The 20,983-nt window shown below is 43.4% G+C and overlaps 1 protein-coding gene across 2 annotated transcripts in view; it reads right to left on the minus strand.

Annotated features, from left to right (window-relative positions):
- Nucleotides 1-12,065: 12,065 nt before the first annotated feature.
- Nucleotides 12,066-20,983, minus strand: part of Stx11 (syntaxin 11) — a 30,785-nt gene continuing 21,867 nt past the window's right edge. The window contains exons 2-3 of one of the 2 annotated variants that reach the window (XM_028779223.1): nucleotides 17,814-17,930; nucleotides 12,066-14,043 (exon numbers count right to left, since the gene is read on the minus strand). In XM_028779223.1, coding sequence (XP_028635056.1) covers nucleotides 13,175-14,038 — 864 coding nt within the window. In that variant the 5' untranslated portion in view covers nucleotides 14,039-14,043; nucleotides 17,814-17,930 and the 3' untranslated portion in view covers nucleotides 12,066-13,174. The remainder of the gene's footprint in view (nucleotides 14,044-17,813; nucleotides 17,931-20,983) is intronic. The other variant, XM_028779224.1, reaches the window with a different exon arrangement.

The raw sequence follows: 20,983 nt of genomic DNA on the forward strand, positions 1-20,983 counted from the left end.
ACACATAAAATAAATATATATATTTTTAAATCATCAGATAACATTTGAGGCAAATAAAGATTCCCTGCTTGTGGTAACAGCTTACCAGTTATTCCTACTAATGTCTTTGAAAATTGTCTGATTTATAACCTTCTTTTGTTCTTTAAACAAACAGACAAACAAACAAACAAAAACTTCAAAAACTCTTACCAAATTGGAATATGATATTCAAAGTAACGGAAATTTGTGTTCCCAGACTGTGGCTATTCAGCTCTGACTGCAGAATAAACTCTCTTATTCCCTTTGAAGTGAGGGCTGTGCTTAAGCATTGCCACATATAAGGCTACTGGGGACAAGGGACAGGAGGAAGAGAGACTGAAGGCTTTGTGGTCTGTGCCTGTGATCTCAGTGTAGGGGCATTTCATACAACAGCATTGCTATCAGGGTCACATAAGAAACAATGGTCTCATAAGGGAGCATGAGGCTGAGAGTTTCTGATGGCCAAGGGCAGGGTGGCTGCTACCAGGCAATGTGGGACTCCTGCGTTTGTGGCTGGTGTGAACAGACCCTCTCTGGCTTGGTCAGTAGTGCAATAACTGGTTTATCATATTTACCTGCAGCAATCAGCATTAATAAAATGACTATGTTACTGCTTTGTGTGTTTATCACACACACACACACACACACACACACACACACACACACACACATTATACACACACACTGTCTCAATCTCTTGTTTTAAATTAAATAAATTTAAAAATATTAAATATTTTAAGATATATTTTAAAATATTTTAAAATATTAAAGTTGATGTTAAAATTAGCATACAAAGACAAATGAACTTCATTATGACATTCTTATACGTATGTGTAATTATGCTTTGGGTGGCAGCTTATCACTCTTCCCAGTGGACCTTCTGTTGTGACCCATGACCCCCCATTTCTGGCTCTCATCCTTGCTCTGAACAGTTCCCTTTTCTGCTTCATGTTAGATGTATTTTACTGTCCTTTCTCCTATTTCCCAACCCTAAAACCTCTTCTTCCTCTCTCATGATTCTTTTTTTACTACCCGTTGCCCACCCAAGATAGAGAGAGGAGGAAAGATAGAGAGAGAGAGAGAGAGAGAGAGAGAGAGAGAGAGAGAGAGAGAGAGAGAGATTGATTTAAATCTAGAGACTACCCATGAGAGAAAGAATGTGTATCTATCTTCCTAAGTCTCGCTTATTTCATTTAACATAATGTTCTCCTGTAAGCTGGTTAACTTTTTGTCAGGTTGGACACAAGCTAGAGTGATCTGGTGAGACAGAACATCATTTGAGAAAATTCTTCTATCAGATTGCTCTGTAGACAAGTGGGGGGAGGGGTTCTTGTTTAATGGTTGATGTGGGAGAGCTTAGCCTACTGTGGGTGGTAACACTCTTGGTCAAGGGGTCCTGGACTGTATAAAAAAGCAACCCTAGTGAGCTGTGAGAACAAGCCTGTAAGCAGGTTCCTCCATGGCTCCTGCTTCCGTGCCTGCCGGCAGGTTCCTGCACTGGGTTACTGCTCTGACTTCCCTCAGTGATGAACTGAGACCTATAAAACACACAAGCCATTTCTTCACTAAATTGCCTCTGGCCAGTGTTATATCACAGCGATATGTTAGGTCCAAAATGGACCCCCAAAATGGCAGTGCTTTTGACAGTGTCCTGAACGACAGTCTGGGCTCAGCTCAGGATGGACTCTGACTGGGTAAACATTAGAATTGCCAGCCGATAAACAAAAGCCTAAACTCAGCACACACGACATGTACAGTATGAAATATTGTTTATTTAGGGCATGAGAAAGGGAGTTGAGGAGGGTATAGAGACAGAGAAACGCAGAGAGAGATGGGGTGCGGTCAGGGAGGAGAGATAGGCTAGGAATAGTTGGAGGGGGGAATGGAGGGAGAAGGAATAGAGAGAGTAAGAGAACAGGAGAGTAAGAGAGCAAGGAGGGGGCAAACAGCTCTGTCAGGCATACCTGGCTATTGCTAGGAAGCTATGGGGCGGAGCCTAGAAGGAATGCTAGCATACCTTTCGCCCCTCCTCAACGGTCCCTGAGTCTTGGGGACGGGAGGTATGACACAGCTGTGTCATTTGTGGCTGAGCCCTTCTTAGTCACTTATTCTCCATATTTTAGACTCACAAACTCAGTTGTGAGTTTCTGGATTAGCCACCGGCCACTGCACAAAGACGCTTCTCTGAGTCTGTCCGAGAACTACACCTAAGTGTGGTTGGAGATACGTGGACACAGGGGACATCTTGCTACTGTGTCCATTGAGCAAAGTGACAGTTTACACCTAGGTCCTGTGAGCTTCTCAGCCTCGCATTTGTGGGATTTTGTTATTGTATAAATTTTATTATTTTAAAGTATGCATAGGCATGTGTGCATGTGTGTGGGCACATTAAGTGGTAGTAACATCAGAGGCTTTGGATCCCCTGAAATGATTGTGAGCCACCCCATGTGGGGGCTGGGAACCAAACTTCGGTCCTCTGTAAGAGGAGCAAGTGTATTTAACTACTGAGCCATCTTTCCAGCCCCTGGTTTTTTGTTTGTTTGTCTTTTTTAATTTATTTTTTATTTATTTATTTTTTTTGCTGTTGTTTTTGAGGAAAGACCTCATGTAGCCCAGGCTGACCTTAAATCCACTAATGTAGCAAAGGATGACCCTGAACCTCTGATGTACCTCTTAAGTGCTGGGATTACAGGTTTTTATTACTATGTCCAGTTTTATATTGGGAATCAACTCGGGCCTTTGTGTATGCTAGCTAGGCAAGCACCCTACCAAGTAAGCTACACTCCAGTCTTCAAAGCAATTTTATTTTTTTCAAAGATTAAAATGAGAGCAGTTTGCAAGCAGAAAAAAAAATGTGTGTGGCTTCGGTGCCAGTTGCTTTCTTGAGCTGACACCATGAAGGGTATATGATGCTGGGACTGCATGCTGGTTTCCTGTGATCCAAATTGAGGAGAGGTGGGGTCCTCCACGATACATCTCTCTACCAGGGCTCAGAAACTGCCATGAGAAAGCCACAAAGCCAAGCAATGAACACACTCACTTAAAAAGAGGAGAGAACAAATGCAGTATCCAGGGCCACTGTGTCCACAAGGAGGTAAACTCATTACAAGGAGGCAAATTCATTCCGTTATTGTCAAAGACCTGTGAGGTAAGGGTTTTACCAAGAACTGGAGGGGTAGCGGTGGAGGAATAAATGTCCCTTCCTCTCTTCCTCAGTTGTCTTAATCTATCTGATGATTTATTGCAAAAGGGTGTGCGCGCGTGCGTGTGTGTGTGTGTGTGTGTGTGTGTGTGTGTGTGTGTGTGTGTGGTTTAGTCCATGACAAATCCTGTCAGCCAAGCCCACACCCTTCACACTTGGAGGCACATAAATCAGGAGTTGCTAATGTAAGTTTGAATGTATGAATCTTCACCACTGCTGTCTTTCTTACTTTGCAAATCTGAAGGAGTTCAGTTACTCTGGCACTACGCTGGCAAAACTCTGGTCCTTTGAGGTGTAAACCACAGTATTTATTCTGTACTTAGGGCTTTGTGACTTAAAGCTTTAAGAACAATGCAGGCTTTTTATTGTTTTCTTTCCTTCGAAATAAAAAAGAAGGGTAAATAAGGAAACAGTAGAATAGAGAACTAACAGCACCATTGTTCTTTGCTTGCTTCATCCGTCAGAGGACCATTCAGTAAGGTGATGGGTAGAGCGCCTTTGATACTGTAGCAGCTTACAACACGAAGAGCCTATACACTTCTATTGGCTTAATTACTTTATTTGTAAAAACAATACCTGGATGTGCCTCACATCAGCCTGCTGCGTCTCTGTTTTACTTTCAGTTTCCCTCTTTTAGGCTTTATCTCATTTTCTTGTGGTGAACGTGGGAGAATCTAGCGCCCCCCCCCCCCCAGTAGAAATTGAACCCAGGATTCCATGTATGATAGCCAAGCTCCTGCCACTGATCTACGCCTCCCAGGTGTTTTTAAAAAATGTGTTTTCTGCCACCTTTAAATCCCAGGTTGGATTTAAACTTATGGTAATCCTCCTGCCTCAGTCTCTCAAGCATTAGGTTTCTAGGTCTTGGCGATGACACTCATCCTTTTAGTTTAGCTTCATTTTAGACACTAATTCATTAATACGACTGGATTGTCTTTGAGGAATTTACTCCAAGTTGTTTTGACTCATATCCACAAGGGTTTTTTACAGGTTGCAAGTCCTGTATTGCACACTGCCAGTCCACACCTCACGGAGAGAGGCACCTGTGAGTAGAGACTTTCCCACTGAAAATGAGAACTTACTGCATAATTACTTCAGACATTAATAATGGCTGAGTCCTTTTGATGAAGTATAGAAAATTGTTTTGTTTTTGTTTTAAATTTCTCTAATGGTAGATTTAAATTTGTTCTCCTAAATGCATGTCCTAACACCTTACCATGAAGTGACATTTCTGGTTCGACAGGATTTTTTTTTTCTCATCAACAGATTGCAAAGTATGGCTGAAGATTATGAAGAGACCATGTCACTATGCCCATTTAAGGCTGCATTGCACCAGAGCAAACCACAGGGCAAGGCAAAGAATGAACTAGTCAAACATTCCTATGTGCAAGAGAGAGCAAGAAAAATTCCTGGGTCTATCACGTGAAGGCTAAATAACTCCTTTTCATCTGGGGTGACATTCCCTGGATTGCCCTCCCCCTTCTGGGGAGAGACACCTGTCACCAAAGTGAAACATCTGTCTGGGCCTCAAAATCCAGCTGCGTTTCCAGCTTAGTAAGTGTAGATCAGGATCCTCCTACATCCCACGAGCCATGCTTTCACCCCTGCAGATGAGGAATGAATGGCCTTGCAGCTATTTAATTCACAGTGTGAATTGTAAATGAAACATTTACATTTTGTGTGTGTTCACATGTGTGTATGTGTGTATGTATGCTCATGTGTATGTATGTATGTATGAGCGTGTGGTTTATGGACAGTAAGGCCTTGAGAATTCAAAGCACACACTATTGTCATTTATCACCAGATGATCAGATTTGAGGCTCCTCAATCTTGTACTCCAGCTTCCATATCTATGAGCTTAACAAACCTCATTGCTTTATATGTTACAGAGCCTCGGGTATATTGTTATAGCTCTGAAAATAATCAGGCCACAGAGAAGAGCAAGGAAACTGAGATTTTGAAAAACACTTGAAAAACCTAAATGAATTAAAGACAAACACACACACACAATAAAACATCACCAATGATTTGCCTGACGGTGGCTCGGAAGAACAAGTGAAAGTACATAAAATTAGAACACTGTACAATAGACCAGATCAAGCATGTTTGCAGAGGACTGAGGGAGGAATACCCAACAAAAACATGTATGAAATGTTATACAGAAACGGATAGTGAAAATATGACTTTAAAGAAAAAAAGTGAAGGAGGATATGGTTCAATAGGTAAGAGCACAATGCTCTTTCAGAGGACTCGGGTTCAATTCCCAGCACCTACATGGCCTCTCACAACCACCTACAACTTCACTTCCAGGGGATCTGACAGCTTCTTCCAGACTCTATGGGTACACATAGTACAGACACACATGGAAAAGTACCCAAATGCATACATTATTTTAAAAAGAAAAAATAGTTCGAGTTGAGGTACCCTACATGGGAGGGGTTAATACTTTCAGAAGCCATAAGTTATGAAACAAAATCCCCTGTGCCAGGTAGAGATACTTCCCTGTGAATTGTTGTGTGGGGAGGTCCAAAGATTCTCCAAACATAGAGACTACTGATAATCGCTCTTGGTTGCCCAATAAAATTTGATGAAAAGCCTCTTATTGCTGAAGATACTAAACACTTTGGTCATAAGACATAGAGATGTCAAGCTGGAACTCAGCTAAAAGCCTCCCTGCTGGCTGGCTTTCATAGTGTTGGAAGGGGCTATGCAGTCTTCAACAGGAGTGTCCTAGTTAGGGTTTTACTGCTATGAACAGACACCATGACCAAGGCAAGTCTTACTATAAAGGACAACATTTAATTGGGGCTGGCTGACAGGTTCAGAGGGTCAGTCCATTATCATCAAGGCAGGAGCATGGTAGTGTCTAGGCAGGCATGATGCAGGAGGAACTGAGAGTTCTACATTTTCATCTGAAGGCTGCTAGTGGAAGATTGACTTCCAGGTAGCTAGGGTGTCTTAAGCCCACATCCACAATGACAAACCTACTCTAACAAGGCCACACCTCCTAATAGTGCCACTCCCCTGCACCAAGCACATACCAAGGGAGATAGTCATCAACAATATTACTCAGCTGTGTCCCCTGTGAACTAAAATATCATCTGCTGGTTTAGTTGTGGGATGCTGGGCTGGGAGAAGCAGCTAGGTACCTGGTTGAGTGAGTCTTGAACCCCAGGCCATTATCTGGACGGCAGGTGTTCGGCTTTTGCCCCCAGGCCCTGGTTCTTTTCATTCAGCTTCAGCCCTCCACAGCCCCTCCCAAAGAGAGGTCTATGACCATCAGTCACGAGGAACAGTGCCTCAGGCTCTCCTACATGTAGATGAGGTATCTCCAAACTCTCAGACCAAGCCAATAGGCGTTATCTGCTGCCAGACCCTAACCTACCCTGAAACTGTATATAAGGGCTCTATTCTGGAGAAGTAAAGGTGTGTTCAAGAATCATCCTGGTGTCCGAGAGTCTCTGTCGCAAGAGCTGTAACACTAGAGCTGTAACACTTGGGGAGAGATCTGCTCTCCGGAAACTTCCTGGGGCAACAAGCTGCTTCCTTGCCAGCTAGCTGGCTTCCTATCGGGGCTCAGCGCTGAGAGACAGGTGCAGCATCTGGGAGTGACCGAGCAGCGACAGCAGCGGAGACTCGAGCAGAGGTAGCAGCGGGGGCAGGCAATTTCTCCTCCCTGCTCTCATTCTGTACCCTTTGGCTCAGACCTCTCACATCAGGCCTGGCCGGAGACCAACGGACAGTGGAGACTTGGGCAGAGGCAGAGGCAGAGGCAGAGACGGTAGAAGATCCTCCCTACTTTCACTCTGTCCTCGGCCGGGAGATCATCGTGGGACACCCTCTGGAACCGGGGACCCACAGTTTAGTAGTGGCATAGACATCATCAGTCTAACCAACTACTTTATGATTAGATTTAAAGACCACTACACAGAAAAGAACACATGCCTGGAACTGTAAACCTGGCCAAGAATCTGTAGCTGGGAGGTCATAGGGCCTGCACACAGGGCACAACCTACAACTATTGCTTTACTGTGGATAGATATCAAACTGTTTTATAAATATTTAACTTTATATGCATAGATGAATGCTGCTCTCAGCCATCATCAGAGAAGCTTCTTTACCCAGTACATAGTGGTAAATATAAAAGACACATAATCCGTCAAAGTGCAGTGTGGGAAAACTATGCTAATTAAGGTTGAAGCCAATCATCGACTGGATAGCCTCTGGGCTCCTGGAGTAATGAGAGACTCCCTTCATTAGTGGGGCTTCTCCTTCTCTGACTTTGGGGAGTTCTAAGCTCCCACACATGTCTGTACCCAAGCAACGAGCAACGTCACCTAGCCTTAGTTAGATTACAGGATCAATTTCCTTTCTCCTGATAAGAACCTGTTCAGCTAGCACTTCAGATTCCTGAAATGCTTCCCATGCTAATGAGGCATTTAGACGTCCTAAGCCCTGAGCCAATGACCTTTGCCCATCCTGGATGTTCCTACCCTAAGTCCCCCAAAACTTCATATGCCCTAAGTAAAGTCAATCTGCCTTCTGATAGCCGGCCCTGGTTTGATCATTCAAGAGCAGTACTCACATGGCTTCCTAACCCCTTGGTCTTCATTTCTGCTTCCTTTGCCCCCAGAGACCATGTTGGCTGACCCCAAACAAGATATCTCTATCACTTTCCACTGTATTACAGGCTTTTCTATGGTTGTCATAAAACACCATGACCAAAAGCTACTAATGGAAGAGGTTATCTTGGCTCTTGGTTCCCAAGGGATAAGAGTTTATCGTGCTGGGGAAGGCGTGGCACAAGCAGTAGACTTGGGATCTAAAGCAGGAAGCTGAGAACCCACATTCTCAACCACAAGCTCAATGAAGAGAGTAAATTGAAAGCGCCTACAAGGCTGAGTCCCAACCCCCTGATAGACTTCCTCTAGCAAGACTGACCCATCCAAACCTTTGTAAATGGTGCCACCGGCTGGAGAGCAAGTGTTTGAACGCCTAAGACTAACAGGGGGCAATTCCAACCAGTACACCCACCTCCTCCCAAAGCTCAGGGAGCATCTGAGAAGTGGAGATGGGAAGGTTCTGAGAGCCAGAGGTTGGGGAGGAGTGTTGTAAAACAAAACTCTCTCTCTTAGGAGTGACAGTTAATGTTGTCTAGAGAAAGGGTGTTTTTTGTTTTGTTTTGTTTTCCTTTTTCAATTTTTTTTTTCTATTCTTCTCTCATATATCACATCCTGGCCACAATTTCCTCTACCTCTCCTACCCCAGGTATCTGTCTCCCACCTCCCCTCCCTCCCAGATACACTGGCCCACTCCACCTCCCTTCAGAAAAGAGCAGGGACACCAACCAACACGGCATAACAAGCTACAGTAAGACCAGGCACACATCACCACATCAAGGCTGGAGGAGGCAGCACAGTCAGAGGAAAAGGGTCCCACAGAGAGGCAAAAGAGTCAGGGGCAGCCCCTGCTCCCACTGTTAGGATTCACACAAGAACACCAAGCTGCTCAGCCATAGCATACACTCAGAGAACCGAGATTGGACCCCTCCAGGCTCCCTGATCTCTGCAGGTCCCCATGAGTTCCAGTCACTTGGTTCTGTGGGACATGTTCTCATGGTGTCCCTGACCTCTCTGATTCTTCCAATCCCAAGGAAGGGGTTTCTCTTTTCTCTTCTGCTTTCTCTCTCTCTCTTTCTTTCTTTCTTTCTTTCTTTCTTTCTTTCTTTCTTTCTTTCTTTCTTTCTTTCTTGTCATTGACAAGTTGCCCGTGTTCCATCCTATAAATATCCTCCCACCCATGCTCATGCTGGCTGCCTCTTTGCACTCAGTCATACACACAGAATACATGGAAGTAAGAAAGGGTTTGGTGGGGACTAGAGTGATGGCTCAGTGGTCAAGAGCACTGGCTGTTCTTCTAGAGGACCTGGGTTCAATTCTCAGCACCCATGTGGTGCCTTAGATAAGTTTTTTTTTCTTTAAAGAGAAAGGGCTTGTTGGGAGGAGGAGAATAAGAGGGTAATGGTGAGGGACAATGAATAAAATTCATTATATACACATACTAATCTGTCAATGAATTAAAAAGTACACAAAGTGAAGAAAAAAAAAGTCAACAGAGTGAAGAGTCAGCCTGTAGAAGGAGAAAATTATATTTGCCAACTGAACATCAGACATGGAGTTAGCAGGAATGCAGAAATTAAATTCCAAATTAAATAAAAATTCTAAATTATACAGTAAAGAACAGACTAAGGAATTGAATAGGGAGTTCTCCAAGATTAAACACAAATGACCTGTAAATATTTGAAGAAGTATTTATCACTCTTGGCCACCAGGCAAACACAAAAGTAAATCCACTTTGATAGTCTATCTCACCCTTGTCTGAATGCCTATGATGAAGAAAACAAAAACCAACGGAAGCTTGTAAGGATGTAGGGGTGGGAGCAATGCTTTATACACTGATGGCGGCGAGGCAAGTTGTACCAGCTCACATCAACATTAATGTAACTAAAACAATTGAAAATAGAACTACCTTATGATCCAGTGTACTGATAGAATAGAGGATTTCTTAGCTTGGATTACATGACATGGTCTGAGTAATCCAACCATGGCTGCTTTATGACAGAAAGGCTGAGAATCCAGTAGCTGTTTGATCATAAGACTGTCTCAGTAGTTCCAGTCTGTCAGTCTGGTGCTGAAATCTTGGAGTACTCCTGGAGAGCCACTGGAAGTCTATATAGGCATCCCAAAGGAGCTGGGTTATGGTACCAACAAAGGAATGTAACAATAGCTGTAGCAGCAGCAGCAGCAGCAGCAGCAGCAGCAGCAGCAGCAGCAGCAGCAACAACAACAGCAGCAGCAGCAACAGAGTAGATGGACTGGCACGCAAGAGTGAAGGCAAGCAGGCAAAAGTTTCCTTCTTACATCTTTTGTCTGGGCTTTATCAGAAGGCGCTGCCACATGTACAGTTGTCTTTCCACTTTAACTAACCTGATCAAGAAAACACCTCACAGGAGTGGCAGCAGCTTGTCTTTTTATTAGTTCTGGATCCAGCCAAGTCAACAACCAAGATGAACCATCATCCCCACCCAAACCACGGTGGAACACAAACTCTAAGTGAGCATGGATACCTGAATGTCTGTGTTTGTTGCTTTACTGTTCACAATAGCCAGAAAAATAGCCAGCCTAGATGTCCATAAACAAATAAAATGTGACACTATACACAGTGGGGTTTTATTCAGTGGTAAAGAAAATGAAAATCATAACTTTTTTTGGAAAATGGATGAAAACGGATGATAGAGATTGATACGCTAAATGAAATAAGCCAGACTCAGGCCAGAACTCAGAAAACAGAGGCAGGCAAATCTTTGTGGGTTTAAGGCCAGCCTGGTCTACATAGTGAGTTTGAGGACATTCAGGGCCACATAGAGAGAGCCTGTGTCAAAAACAAACAACAAACAAACCCCAAATAAGCCAGACTCAGCAAGACAAACACCACATGTGTTCTCTCATATTCAGAGTCTATATTTAAATTCCTTGTGTGTGTGTGTGTGTGTGTGTACAATTTGCAGGAGACAGTGCTCCTTTCTACTATAGGTTCCAGGCAACTGATGCTTTCCCCTGAGGTCTGTGTTGCAGCCTGGATGACTTTCCAGAACTCTTCATGGAGCTTATGATTCATGTCTTGAGCAGGACAGGACAGGACAGGACAGGACAGGACAGGACAGAACAGGATGGGATAACAGTCTAATAGAAGCAAGCAGGATAGAATAGTTACCACAGATTCATCATTAGGATTACTTAGGACAAAAGTGTTCTACCCTGGTGTTGTGGCTGGGCCTTAATCTCAGCTCTCAGAAGGCTGAGACAGGAGGCTATGCCTGTGAGTTTAAAAGCAGCCTGGTCTATATAGTGAGTACCAAGTCAGCTGGGGCCATATAGTGAGACTGTCTTGAAAAACAATTATGCAGATACAGAAAGTTGTTTATTTTTGTAATGGTTCTAAAAAAAAGAAAGGAAGGAAGGAAGAAAGAAAGAAAATTCTTCCAGAGTTCATGTAAGTTAAATTTACAGACTGTTCCTTCTTGCAGAAAATAGCTAGTCTCTACACACAGACTCTTCTCTGCAATAAAAACTAGGCTACTAGAGCAATGTGGGAACTTCCCCCTCCCTTAGTGAAAGCCGAAGATCCCCATAGAAATGTGATAAAGAAACCTGGCGGGGCTCTGCACGTACAGTTCATATTGAACTGTGAAAAGCAAAACTGCGGACTGGAGAGATGGCTCAGCGGTTAAGAGCACTGTCTGCTCTTCTAGAGGTCCTGAGTTCAATTCCCAGCAGCCACATGGTGGCTCACAACCATCTGTAATGGGATCTGATGCTCTCTGCTGGAATGCAGGTGTACATGCAGATAGAGCACTCATATACATTAAATAATTATAAATAAATCTTAAAAAAAAAAGCGCAAAACTGCACAAGGCTGGTTTTTCTCTCTCATGAGCAGATCAACAGGCCCAAAAGAGTTCCTGCTTTTCTTTCTTCTTCTTATGAACCTTCCTTCTTATGAACTCAGGATATAGGGCTTTCTAGTGAAATCACTCACATGTTAAAACACAGCAGTAGGGGGTGGATTCAGAAGACACACACAGGCATGGTAACTACGGTCTGGAACATGGTCTCGAACATCTTCAAGTGAAAGCAAATCTTTAAAACCTCAGCAGTTTCTAAACGACAGTAAAAACTTTGTTTTGAGTCCCATGCAGACATTATAGTCAGGTGGGAGAAAGCTTAACAAAAATCAAAAAAGACAATCAATTGAGGTTCAATGGGTCAAGATGTAAATACAAAGATGGTTATAATGTCGTGTTTATTAAACTTATTTAAAAATCAAGATTTTACTTTACTTCTCTCTGCTTTAATGGAGAAAGGACTGGCTCTCAGTAAGGTAAATTACTATTTCAAAGACCCTCACTTTACTATCTCTAGCTGTTTCACAGGTTTCCAATCTTTCTTGCTTATCTTTATTAATGACAGTACACAGTTGTTCAGAATAAAGTTTGACCCAAACTGGATTGTGCAGACAGGAATGAAATACCCTGGAGACCACCAAACACTGACATGTACCAAAAAAGCTCTTGTTGCTTATATACAGAATTTCCAAAAACAAAGTCAATCCAATTAGCCTTTAATATACACTTGCGACTGAAGATTAGTTTACATTTACACCCATATTCATATGAAATGAAGTACAAAGATACATTTTTAAATAAATGTTATCTGTGAAAAATCCATAAAATGTGACCAATATAAAGTTCAACTTGAGTGCCCGTTCAATATTTGGTGCTTAAAAAATATTCATATATAAACTGGTAGACATTATAAAACGTGAGCAAGCTAAGGAACCAGTGTCCAGTGCGGGTTAATGCGTAGGGGGAGCGATTCAAGGAAAGGTGTTCACGCAGGACTCATACAACATAGATAATTGGAAGTGAATGGCATCCAGCTTACCCGAGGTCAAAGTTACTTGAAATTGAACAGAAGTGAGGAATACTGAAGTGAATGTCACTCAAAATCGTGTAGCACCTAGGAACTTTCTAGAGAGGATAAACGAAGGTAACTTTTGATAATGTGCTCATACTATTAGCATACTTTCGCTTGGCTTCCTCCTTTAGACTTCAAGACATGAATCTTAGCAATGATATTAGTTCCTCCCGGTAATGCTGAGTGCTATGTATTTTATAATGACATCACACAATGCCGGTGGAAATCTGCCTACATTAAGGAGCCATTGGATGCTAACAACCATCCCTTGTAGGCAGGTGTCAGGTTCCAAATCTTGCATCCCAACCCCCACTTTCTCTATGCTCTGAATTCTGTAAGGTATTGGGATCCTCTCCCTCGGCCCAGCACAGGATGCTTTGGCTGGCATCCTACATGCAGTGGAGGCCCAAGCCAGCTGCTAGTTGACACAGGGGCAACAGAAGCAGCAGATGGTCCTGCAGGGGTTCTTCTTCTTGTATTGCACCGCCTTGCGCACCTGCGCCTTGGCTTCACCCGTGTAGTCAAGAGTCTTCTGCACGTTGAGCTCGATGACGTTCAGCGTGTCCGCCTGTTTCTCCACCAGCACAGCCATCTGCAGGAACAGCTCATGCACGTCGCGAATGCGACCCTCGAGGCGTAGGAGCTCGCGGTGGCGGCTCTCGATCTCGTTGAGCGCCGCCCGCGCGCCCTTCACGTCGGCCAGCAGGTTCTCGGAGAACACGTCCCACTTGCCCTGCTCAAACATGTCCTCGATCTGCTCGCCCGACACATCCTTGCCCATGATCTCCAGCTGCCGCTGGATGCGGATCTTGCAGTTGTCGCGCTGTTTCATCTCTGCCTGGTTGTACTCATACATGGCTTGCTGGAAGGCGCGGGCCAGCGCGCTGTACTGTGCGTGTGAGATGCGCGCCACCGCCGAGTGCTCGCCATGCTGGGCCTCCGCCTGCTCGCTCAGCTCCTTCATGGAGCGCAGCTTCTGGTGGATGCCTTCGCCCCGGGTCTTGATGGCCTTGGCGATGGAATTGGTGTCGCGCTTAATGCTGCTGAGGCGCCTCATGGACGTGAGGAAGCGGACGTTCTGCCTCCCCAGGCGCCTCACGTCGATCAGAAGCAGCTGGTTTTCATCTTGGATGTCCTGGATGACCCGGTACAAGGACTCCAGGATGTGGTCGGTCTCGAACACGATGTCCTCGTGGGGAGCGTCAAAGTCGTCGTTCCCATCTGGGAATTGTTGGTCATAGCTCCTGGACAATTCCTGAAGTTCTGCAAGCCGGTCCTTCATTTTGCCTACAACAGAAACAGCCGTTAGGATCCTTTAATGACAGTCAGTTCTGTGCATTCAGAGGACTTGAAGCTCAAAGTAAGGAACTTGCTGAGCCCAGTGCTCTTAACTCCTTTTCCATGCGTGCATCAAAGCGGCAAAATGCTCCGTGACATTTTACTTAAAAATAAAGAAATACCATGACTCAGACCCTAGTTATGTTTCACAACCTGTCTGCAGTTCAATATCACAGGCGCCCCCAATTCAATCAGCAACTTACACTTTTAGATTGCTTTGGGAAACAATTTCTTTTGTTTGCTTTTTGTTTCTCCATCATGAATTAGGCCACAGACACAAGGGGGAAAAAAAAAAACAAAGATTTGCAAACTTTTCAACAAAGACAAGGTGCAAGACTTTGAGAAAGACACTAAACTCTCTATTTTGTGGCTAGTTGTAACTAGTAAACATCCCCTCTTGTACTTAGAACAACTTATTTAGCCAATGTGGTGGCCATACCTTTAATCCCAGTATGAGAGAGGCAGAGGCAGGTGGAGCTCAGTAAGTTGGAGGCCAGCCTGGTCCACACAATGAGTTCCATACAGCCAGGGCTACACAAAGAGACCCTGTCTCAAAAACAAACAAACAAACAAACAAACAAACAAGGTTAAGTTGGCTTTCGGTATTTGTCTCTTTAAAATGTTGTCATGTCGTGACGTAGGGTTAGGGCACTTAAGAAGGGGCTCTGTTTTTGCTGAGGACCTGTGTTTAGTTCTGAGCACTCATGTCTGATGCACCAAGCAGCCAGTCTAACCAAATCAGGGAGTGTTAGCCTCAGCGAGCACTCACAAGTGCTTGTAACTCCAGGTGATCCAATACCTTCTTCTGGGCTTCTTGGTCTACTGCACTCATGTGCACATGCCCAAATACAGACAGACAGACAGACACACACACACACACACACACACGCTCACACACATAAAACAAACAAAAAATGAAGGAAAAAAACCCTTAATCAAGAGCTGAGTGTGGTGGTACACGCCTTTGATCCAAAGGCAAAAATTGGAGATTTCTGTGAACTTGAGGCAAGCCCGGTTTATATAGTTAGTTCCATACTAGCCAGGGATACATAGTGAGATGCTGTCTCAAAATAAATAAGTAAATGAACGAATGAATAAAATAGATGCTCTAAAGGGCTGGGGAGATGGCTCAGAGAACCCGAGTGTGACGCCCCAGCACCTGTATTATAAGCCAGATATGTCAGGGAACACCAGTAATCCCAGGAGGACCCCCAGGGTTTGTTGGATGGCCAGTCTCACCATCAGGGAGCTCTAACTTCAGTGACAGACCCCAACGCAAAAAAAAAAAAAAAAAAAAAAAAGGTGGAGAGTGACTAAGGAAGCTATGTATAGACTCATATACATGCATGCTCCCACACAGGCTCCTGAGCGAGAGAGCGCAAACACACACACACACACACACACACGAATACACAGGCACACAAACAAATGGTTTGAAGCAAAATAACAACAAAATAAAGGCAACCCTAATACAGTGTTACAAACCAAAATTTGGACACTGAAGTCAGGTGCAAAGGTGTTTAGCTGTGGTTCCAGCTGCTGGGGAGGCTAAGGCAGGATGAACATCGGATCCTGTGAGTTCTAGCACAGCTAGGGCAACACAACCAAACCCCACTGGGGGGAAAAAGGCTGAGATTTTTTTTCACTCTTTATCCCGGTATCATTTTCTAATGATAAGCATTGTTAGCATTTTTCACAATTAAAAATCATTTATACAGAAAATTTGAATCATACAGGTAGTTTTAACAGCAATAATATAACATAATCTCATTTATCCATCATGCAATCCTTTTGTAAGGTTACAATGTTTCCTATATGCACACATTTTCAGTCAAATAAATGTGGAGTTGAGACTAGTGTGTTCTCGTGCTTGGTCTTATAGATAGTACTTATATGTGGTACTTATACATGGAACTTATACATGGTACTTAAACATGGTACTCTCTGGCTAGAAAGAGCCTGTTCTCACTACACAATCTGTAGCAAAGGCTCTACAATGAATGTGATCTCAAAGGTTTCTTTCAGGTTTCAATAATTAATGAAGTACCGTAGCACCAATGGACGAAGGATCTCTGGTTTGATGGTTAGGGAAAAGACCATGACCTCCTGGCTGCCAGGATTATTATTTACATAAGCTAAGTAGAAATTCTATTCTGTAATGATCATTTTTAATATAGCAAAATCTCCTGCTTAAAATGCCATTTCTGCTCTTTGGCGAGCAAAATCAATACCAGACTTTCTCAGTGACAGCAAATGTCATTCTCCTAGCCGAATAATTGACTGTGAATTAAAAAGACCCAGCCTGGGGAGAGGCTTGAGAAGAAATTAAAAGGCAGATAATGAGTTAAGATACTTATAGTTTTGTTTATTTTAAATTAATTTTAACTGATGCATAAACATAAAACTGTTGATTCTAACGAGGTACATGTAATGTTTCAATACATGTACATATTGCTTTAAGTTTAAATCAGGTTAGATACATCTGTCTCCTTAAATATTTATGTTTCTGAAACAGGAGAAATAGCTCTACTCAAGCATTATATGCAAAACTATCTTCAGGGCTGGAGAGATGGCTCAGCGGTTAAGAGCACTGACTGCCTTTCCAGAGGTCCTGAGTTCAATTCCCAGCAACCACATGGTGGCTCACAACCATCTGTAATGGGATCTGATGCCCTCTTCTGGTGTGCATCTGAAGACAGTGACAGTATACTCATATATATAAAATTTTAAAAATAAACTATCTATAGCAGATGTATAATCATAAAATAAATTATGATGAAACAAGAAAATGCAAAATCTGTCAATGATTTTTTTTCCTTTTTCTTCTTAAATTCGAATTATTTTAAATTCTGTGCATATATGTTTGTCTGAGGAATCCAGTGGTGTCAAATCTCCTTGAGCTAGAGTTACAGGCAGTCGTGAGCCATGCAGTCCGGGTGCCGGGTACTGAAACCTGGTTCTCTGCAGGAGCTGTACATGGTCTTAACCACTGAGCCACCTCTTCAGTCCTTTTCCTTTTCCTCCCACCAAAATCGTAGGAAACAGTTAAAAGTAATACTTTTGCAAATGGGTAGGATTCTGAAACTCCTAAAGGAAATGCTGGGACGGGGGACCACTGATAGGAGCTTCCCAGAGGACAGCTCATCAATACACATCGAAAGCTTTTCAAGTACACATTTAGTCTAAGGATCCAGGAGAAGATGCACGGAGCCTCTGAGGCATGTACAGTTTCACCACCACATAATCTCTGCAGATATCCAGAAATGACTTCAATACAAAAAAAGCTACCAAGGTCACAGCGTCTAGAAGGCCATCCAATGAGATGAAAAGCAGCATGCTCTCTCAGGTGGAAAGGATAGCTAGAGAGCAAGAATTGCAGCAGCCTCACACGACTGTCTGAATCAGACTTGAGTAAGATGCACCAAAATGTTGTTAACAGTGATTTTCCTTGAGTTCTGGGATAACACGCAACTGTCGCTAATACTTGCTTTTGCTATGCGCTTTCCATAATTCTGTGAGATCCATACAGATTTTATAATTGATGTTATTATCATCTACATATAATCACTAGGTTCTCTTCTCCCAGATAATCTAAATAGATGCATTTTGATAAACACAGTAAAAATGGAGGATAGATGTTTTCCTTTTGTCTTGGCCAAGCCTTGCGAAACACTTTGATTGGAAGGTGATTATTGACAAATGGAAAGAATTGCACGTACCGGGTTTCTAGGACTCTGCCTGTAGATGGGTTCTACGCTCTCTACTGCTTCCCCAAAGCTGTAAAGGGGCTGTGTGTGAAGACCACCTCATTCTCAGCAAAGCAGGGTCCAAAGCACCTAGAAGATGGTTTCAGAAAACATTCAAGGAGTCATTTGTTTTCTAGGATCTAACAATCTGACACCATAGGTCCTCCATTAGTAAAGACCTAAGATCATTTGAAGGCATAAGTCTCTAAACTGTACAGAGAAGGGCAGAGGGAATGTTCAGACCTGCAGGTAGGTGTTTTAAGGGAGCTTTCCCAGTACCTTCCTGACAGCACAGGAAGTACCAGGCCTGGATGGGTAAGTTTCACCCATCAGAAGTTCTCCTACCCGTCAGCAGCAGAAAAATTACAATAGAAGCTGTGTGTCAACCAAGAGGTTTCCATTCCTTCCAAAATATTAGAAATAGACATCTTTGCTGAGGGTACATCAAAATGCGGAGGAGGGCACAGAAGAGAGAGCATCAAAATAAGCTTTGTATTCAATAGGTTGATATGTGATCCTAAAAGAGAAAACTATAGGAACTGATAAAAACAAATCAGACAACTCAACTGATCTGAGCTTCAGGGTAGCAAAGAGTAGCGTATGAACACTGGCAAACTGTTCATAGAGTTGCTGAGTTAACTTCTATTTGAATTCACCTGATGTCAGGTGGGAAATTCCAGAGACGTTTTCTAACTATCAGAAGTCTGCTTCTAACTTTCCTTTTACTCACACACGTGATATGGCCTCAGTGTAGGAGGAGCTAAGGTGGGAGGAGTAAGGAGAGGAAGAGGAGGAGTTGGGAGAGGAGGAAAAAGGAAGAGAAGGAGCTAGGAGACAAAAGAGGAGAAGGGGGGGAGGAGATGGAGGCGGATGTTCATGTGTCTGTACAATCAAAGGTAGTTGATATATCTACGTTAGGTATTGGGTCACACTTCTGATTGTATGGGTATCTTGTTACTGATCATTACCAAATATACAAGCCTTTGATTAATCTTTAAGCATTAGAGTCTCATCTTTCTACTGGGTCCACGTAGATGGCGGGATGGTCTAGGCAATGCCCGGCCTTGCAGAGACAGTGTGGGAGATTGAGCCATCTCCCACGCTGACGTCTCGTGGGTGGCAGGGCTGGTGTTTCTAGTTGGCCATTTCTAGCTGCGGCGCACATATGGCCTCCCAAGAAACATGGCAGCTGGGCTAGGCAGAGCCGCTGCAGCTTAGATATTCGGCCTGAGCCAGAGGGCGTTTTAAATAATTACTACAACACCTGAGCACTCAATAAGAGACAGGATTGGAAGGAAGGAGGGAAAGGAGGGGATTGCTTAACCCTTCTTTTGTTGAGCAATAATATTTCATGCGGGAGCACCTAGAGAAGCAACGAGATGGCGGCACCTAAGAGGATTTCAGCCGTAAGGAGACAATGAGGTCACCCGGGGAGTTTCCGGTGCTGCAGCTGCCTGCACCGAGGCGTCCAGAATGAGTTCCTAGTGCTTCTAGTGTATAATCAAATTTGTAAGCCATTCCTCAGATTCCTCTCATGGAAATGTGATCATGAAAGTCTCAAAGTTCTAGAGAACCTTATGGCTCCACAGTCTGAAGAGAGACTACAGGGCCAAGACATCACAGTGAAGGAAAAGGACAGCTCTTGGCCTCTTCCTCTACCAGAAAGATGGTGACTTCCGAGGAAGGAGAGAGGCTGTGTATGAAATGAAGATCAGTTGAGAACTCATCTCCAGTCTAGTAAGTCATGGGAACAATCCAGGAAGCCCTAAAGGTAGTGTAAGCAAGGATGGTAGGGACTTACTAGAATCTCTTCACTTTCAGGTGAACAGTTAAGGCAGACACTAACAACATGGCATTCAAAATGGAATGGTCATTGGCTTCACAGTCACGTGGGACCTTGAGGTACATTAATAAGTTATCTAACAGGATTCAGAATGAAGGATGGTATGACTCTATTAGCTAAATATGTGAGACACTGGGACCTGGATCCTACTGTTGGATTTGGCCCATAAAATCTTGCTATTTTCTAGACATGGCTCAGTTGGTAAAGTATTTACCACCTAAGCATGAGGACCTGAGTTGAAATTCCCCAGCACCCATGTAAAAATCTGGGTGCTGTGATGCAAATCTGTAGTCATGGCTGTGGGGCAGGAGAGTCATGTGAATCCCTGGAGCCAAATTATTTAGCACAAAATTTAGTGAGAATTTTACTCAAAAACTAAGGTAGAGAAAAAATTTGGAAGATATCTAATGATAACTTCTAACCTACACATTCATGCATATACATGTGTACCAACATCTATGCGCACAGGTGCACACACACACACACACACACACGAGCGCATGAGAATACCTCACACAGTGCACCACACACATGCTTGCACACACACGTTTTCTCTCATATTAGGAAGCAGGACTCAGGATCAATGAATGAGGATGGTAACTACAAAACTAACATACCAGAGAACAGCCAGGAGAGTCACTGTCTTCGCTTGTCCCTAAGGATGGTAACTACAAGACTAACATACCAGATGTTACAGAGAACAGCCAGGAGAGTCATTGTCTCCGCTTGTCCCTAAGGATGGTAACTACAAGACTAACATACCAGATGTTACAGAGAACAGCCAGGAGAGTTACTGTCTCTGCTTGTCCCTAAGGAAATGTTTCATAAGCACAATGTGCAGCAATAAATGCTTATAAAGAAAAGGCTTCCTGTACATTTACCTTATAGCAACAAGAAGAAAATGGTTAATCGTTATAAATTAGGTCCCTTTGAAATGACAAAGGTAATGCCATCTTGTCCTAACCCCACTTTGTGTATAGAAGAGTTTCTATATGTTCCAGATACTGCAACCCTTTAATACAGTGCCTCGTGTTGTGATGACCCCCGACCATAAAATTATTTTTGTTGCTTAACAACTGTAATTTTGCTACTGTTGTGAATCGTACTATAAATACCTGATACACAGATGGTCTTAGGCCATCCCTGTGAAAGGGTTGCAAGCCACAGGTTGAGAACTACTGGCTTAGACAGTTCTCAGCCCTCCACCCCTCCCCACAACAGTCATGTCTGCCTTGGCAACACATTTGATATTTTCACAGCCTTGGCGTGCTCCAGAATTATTAACCAAAATAATTAAAGT

Source organism: Grammomys surdaster, unplaced genomic scaffold, assembly GCF_004785775.1.
Source record: "Grammomys surdaster isolate TR1022 unplaced genomic scaffold, NIH_TR_1.0 348, whole genome shotgun sequence".
Taxonomy (NCBI): domain Eukaryota; kingdom Metazoa; phylum Chordata; class Mammalia; order Rodentia; family Muridae; genus Grammomys; species Grammomys surdaster.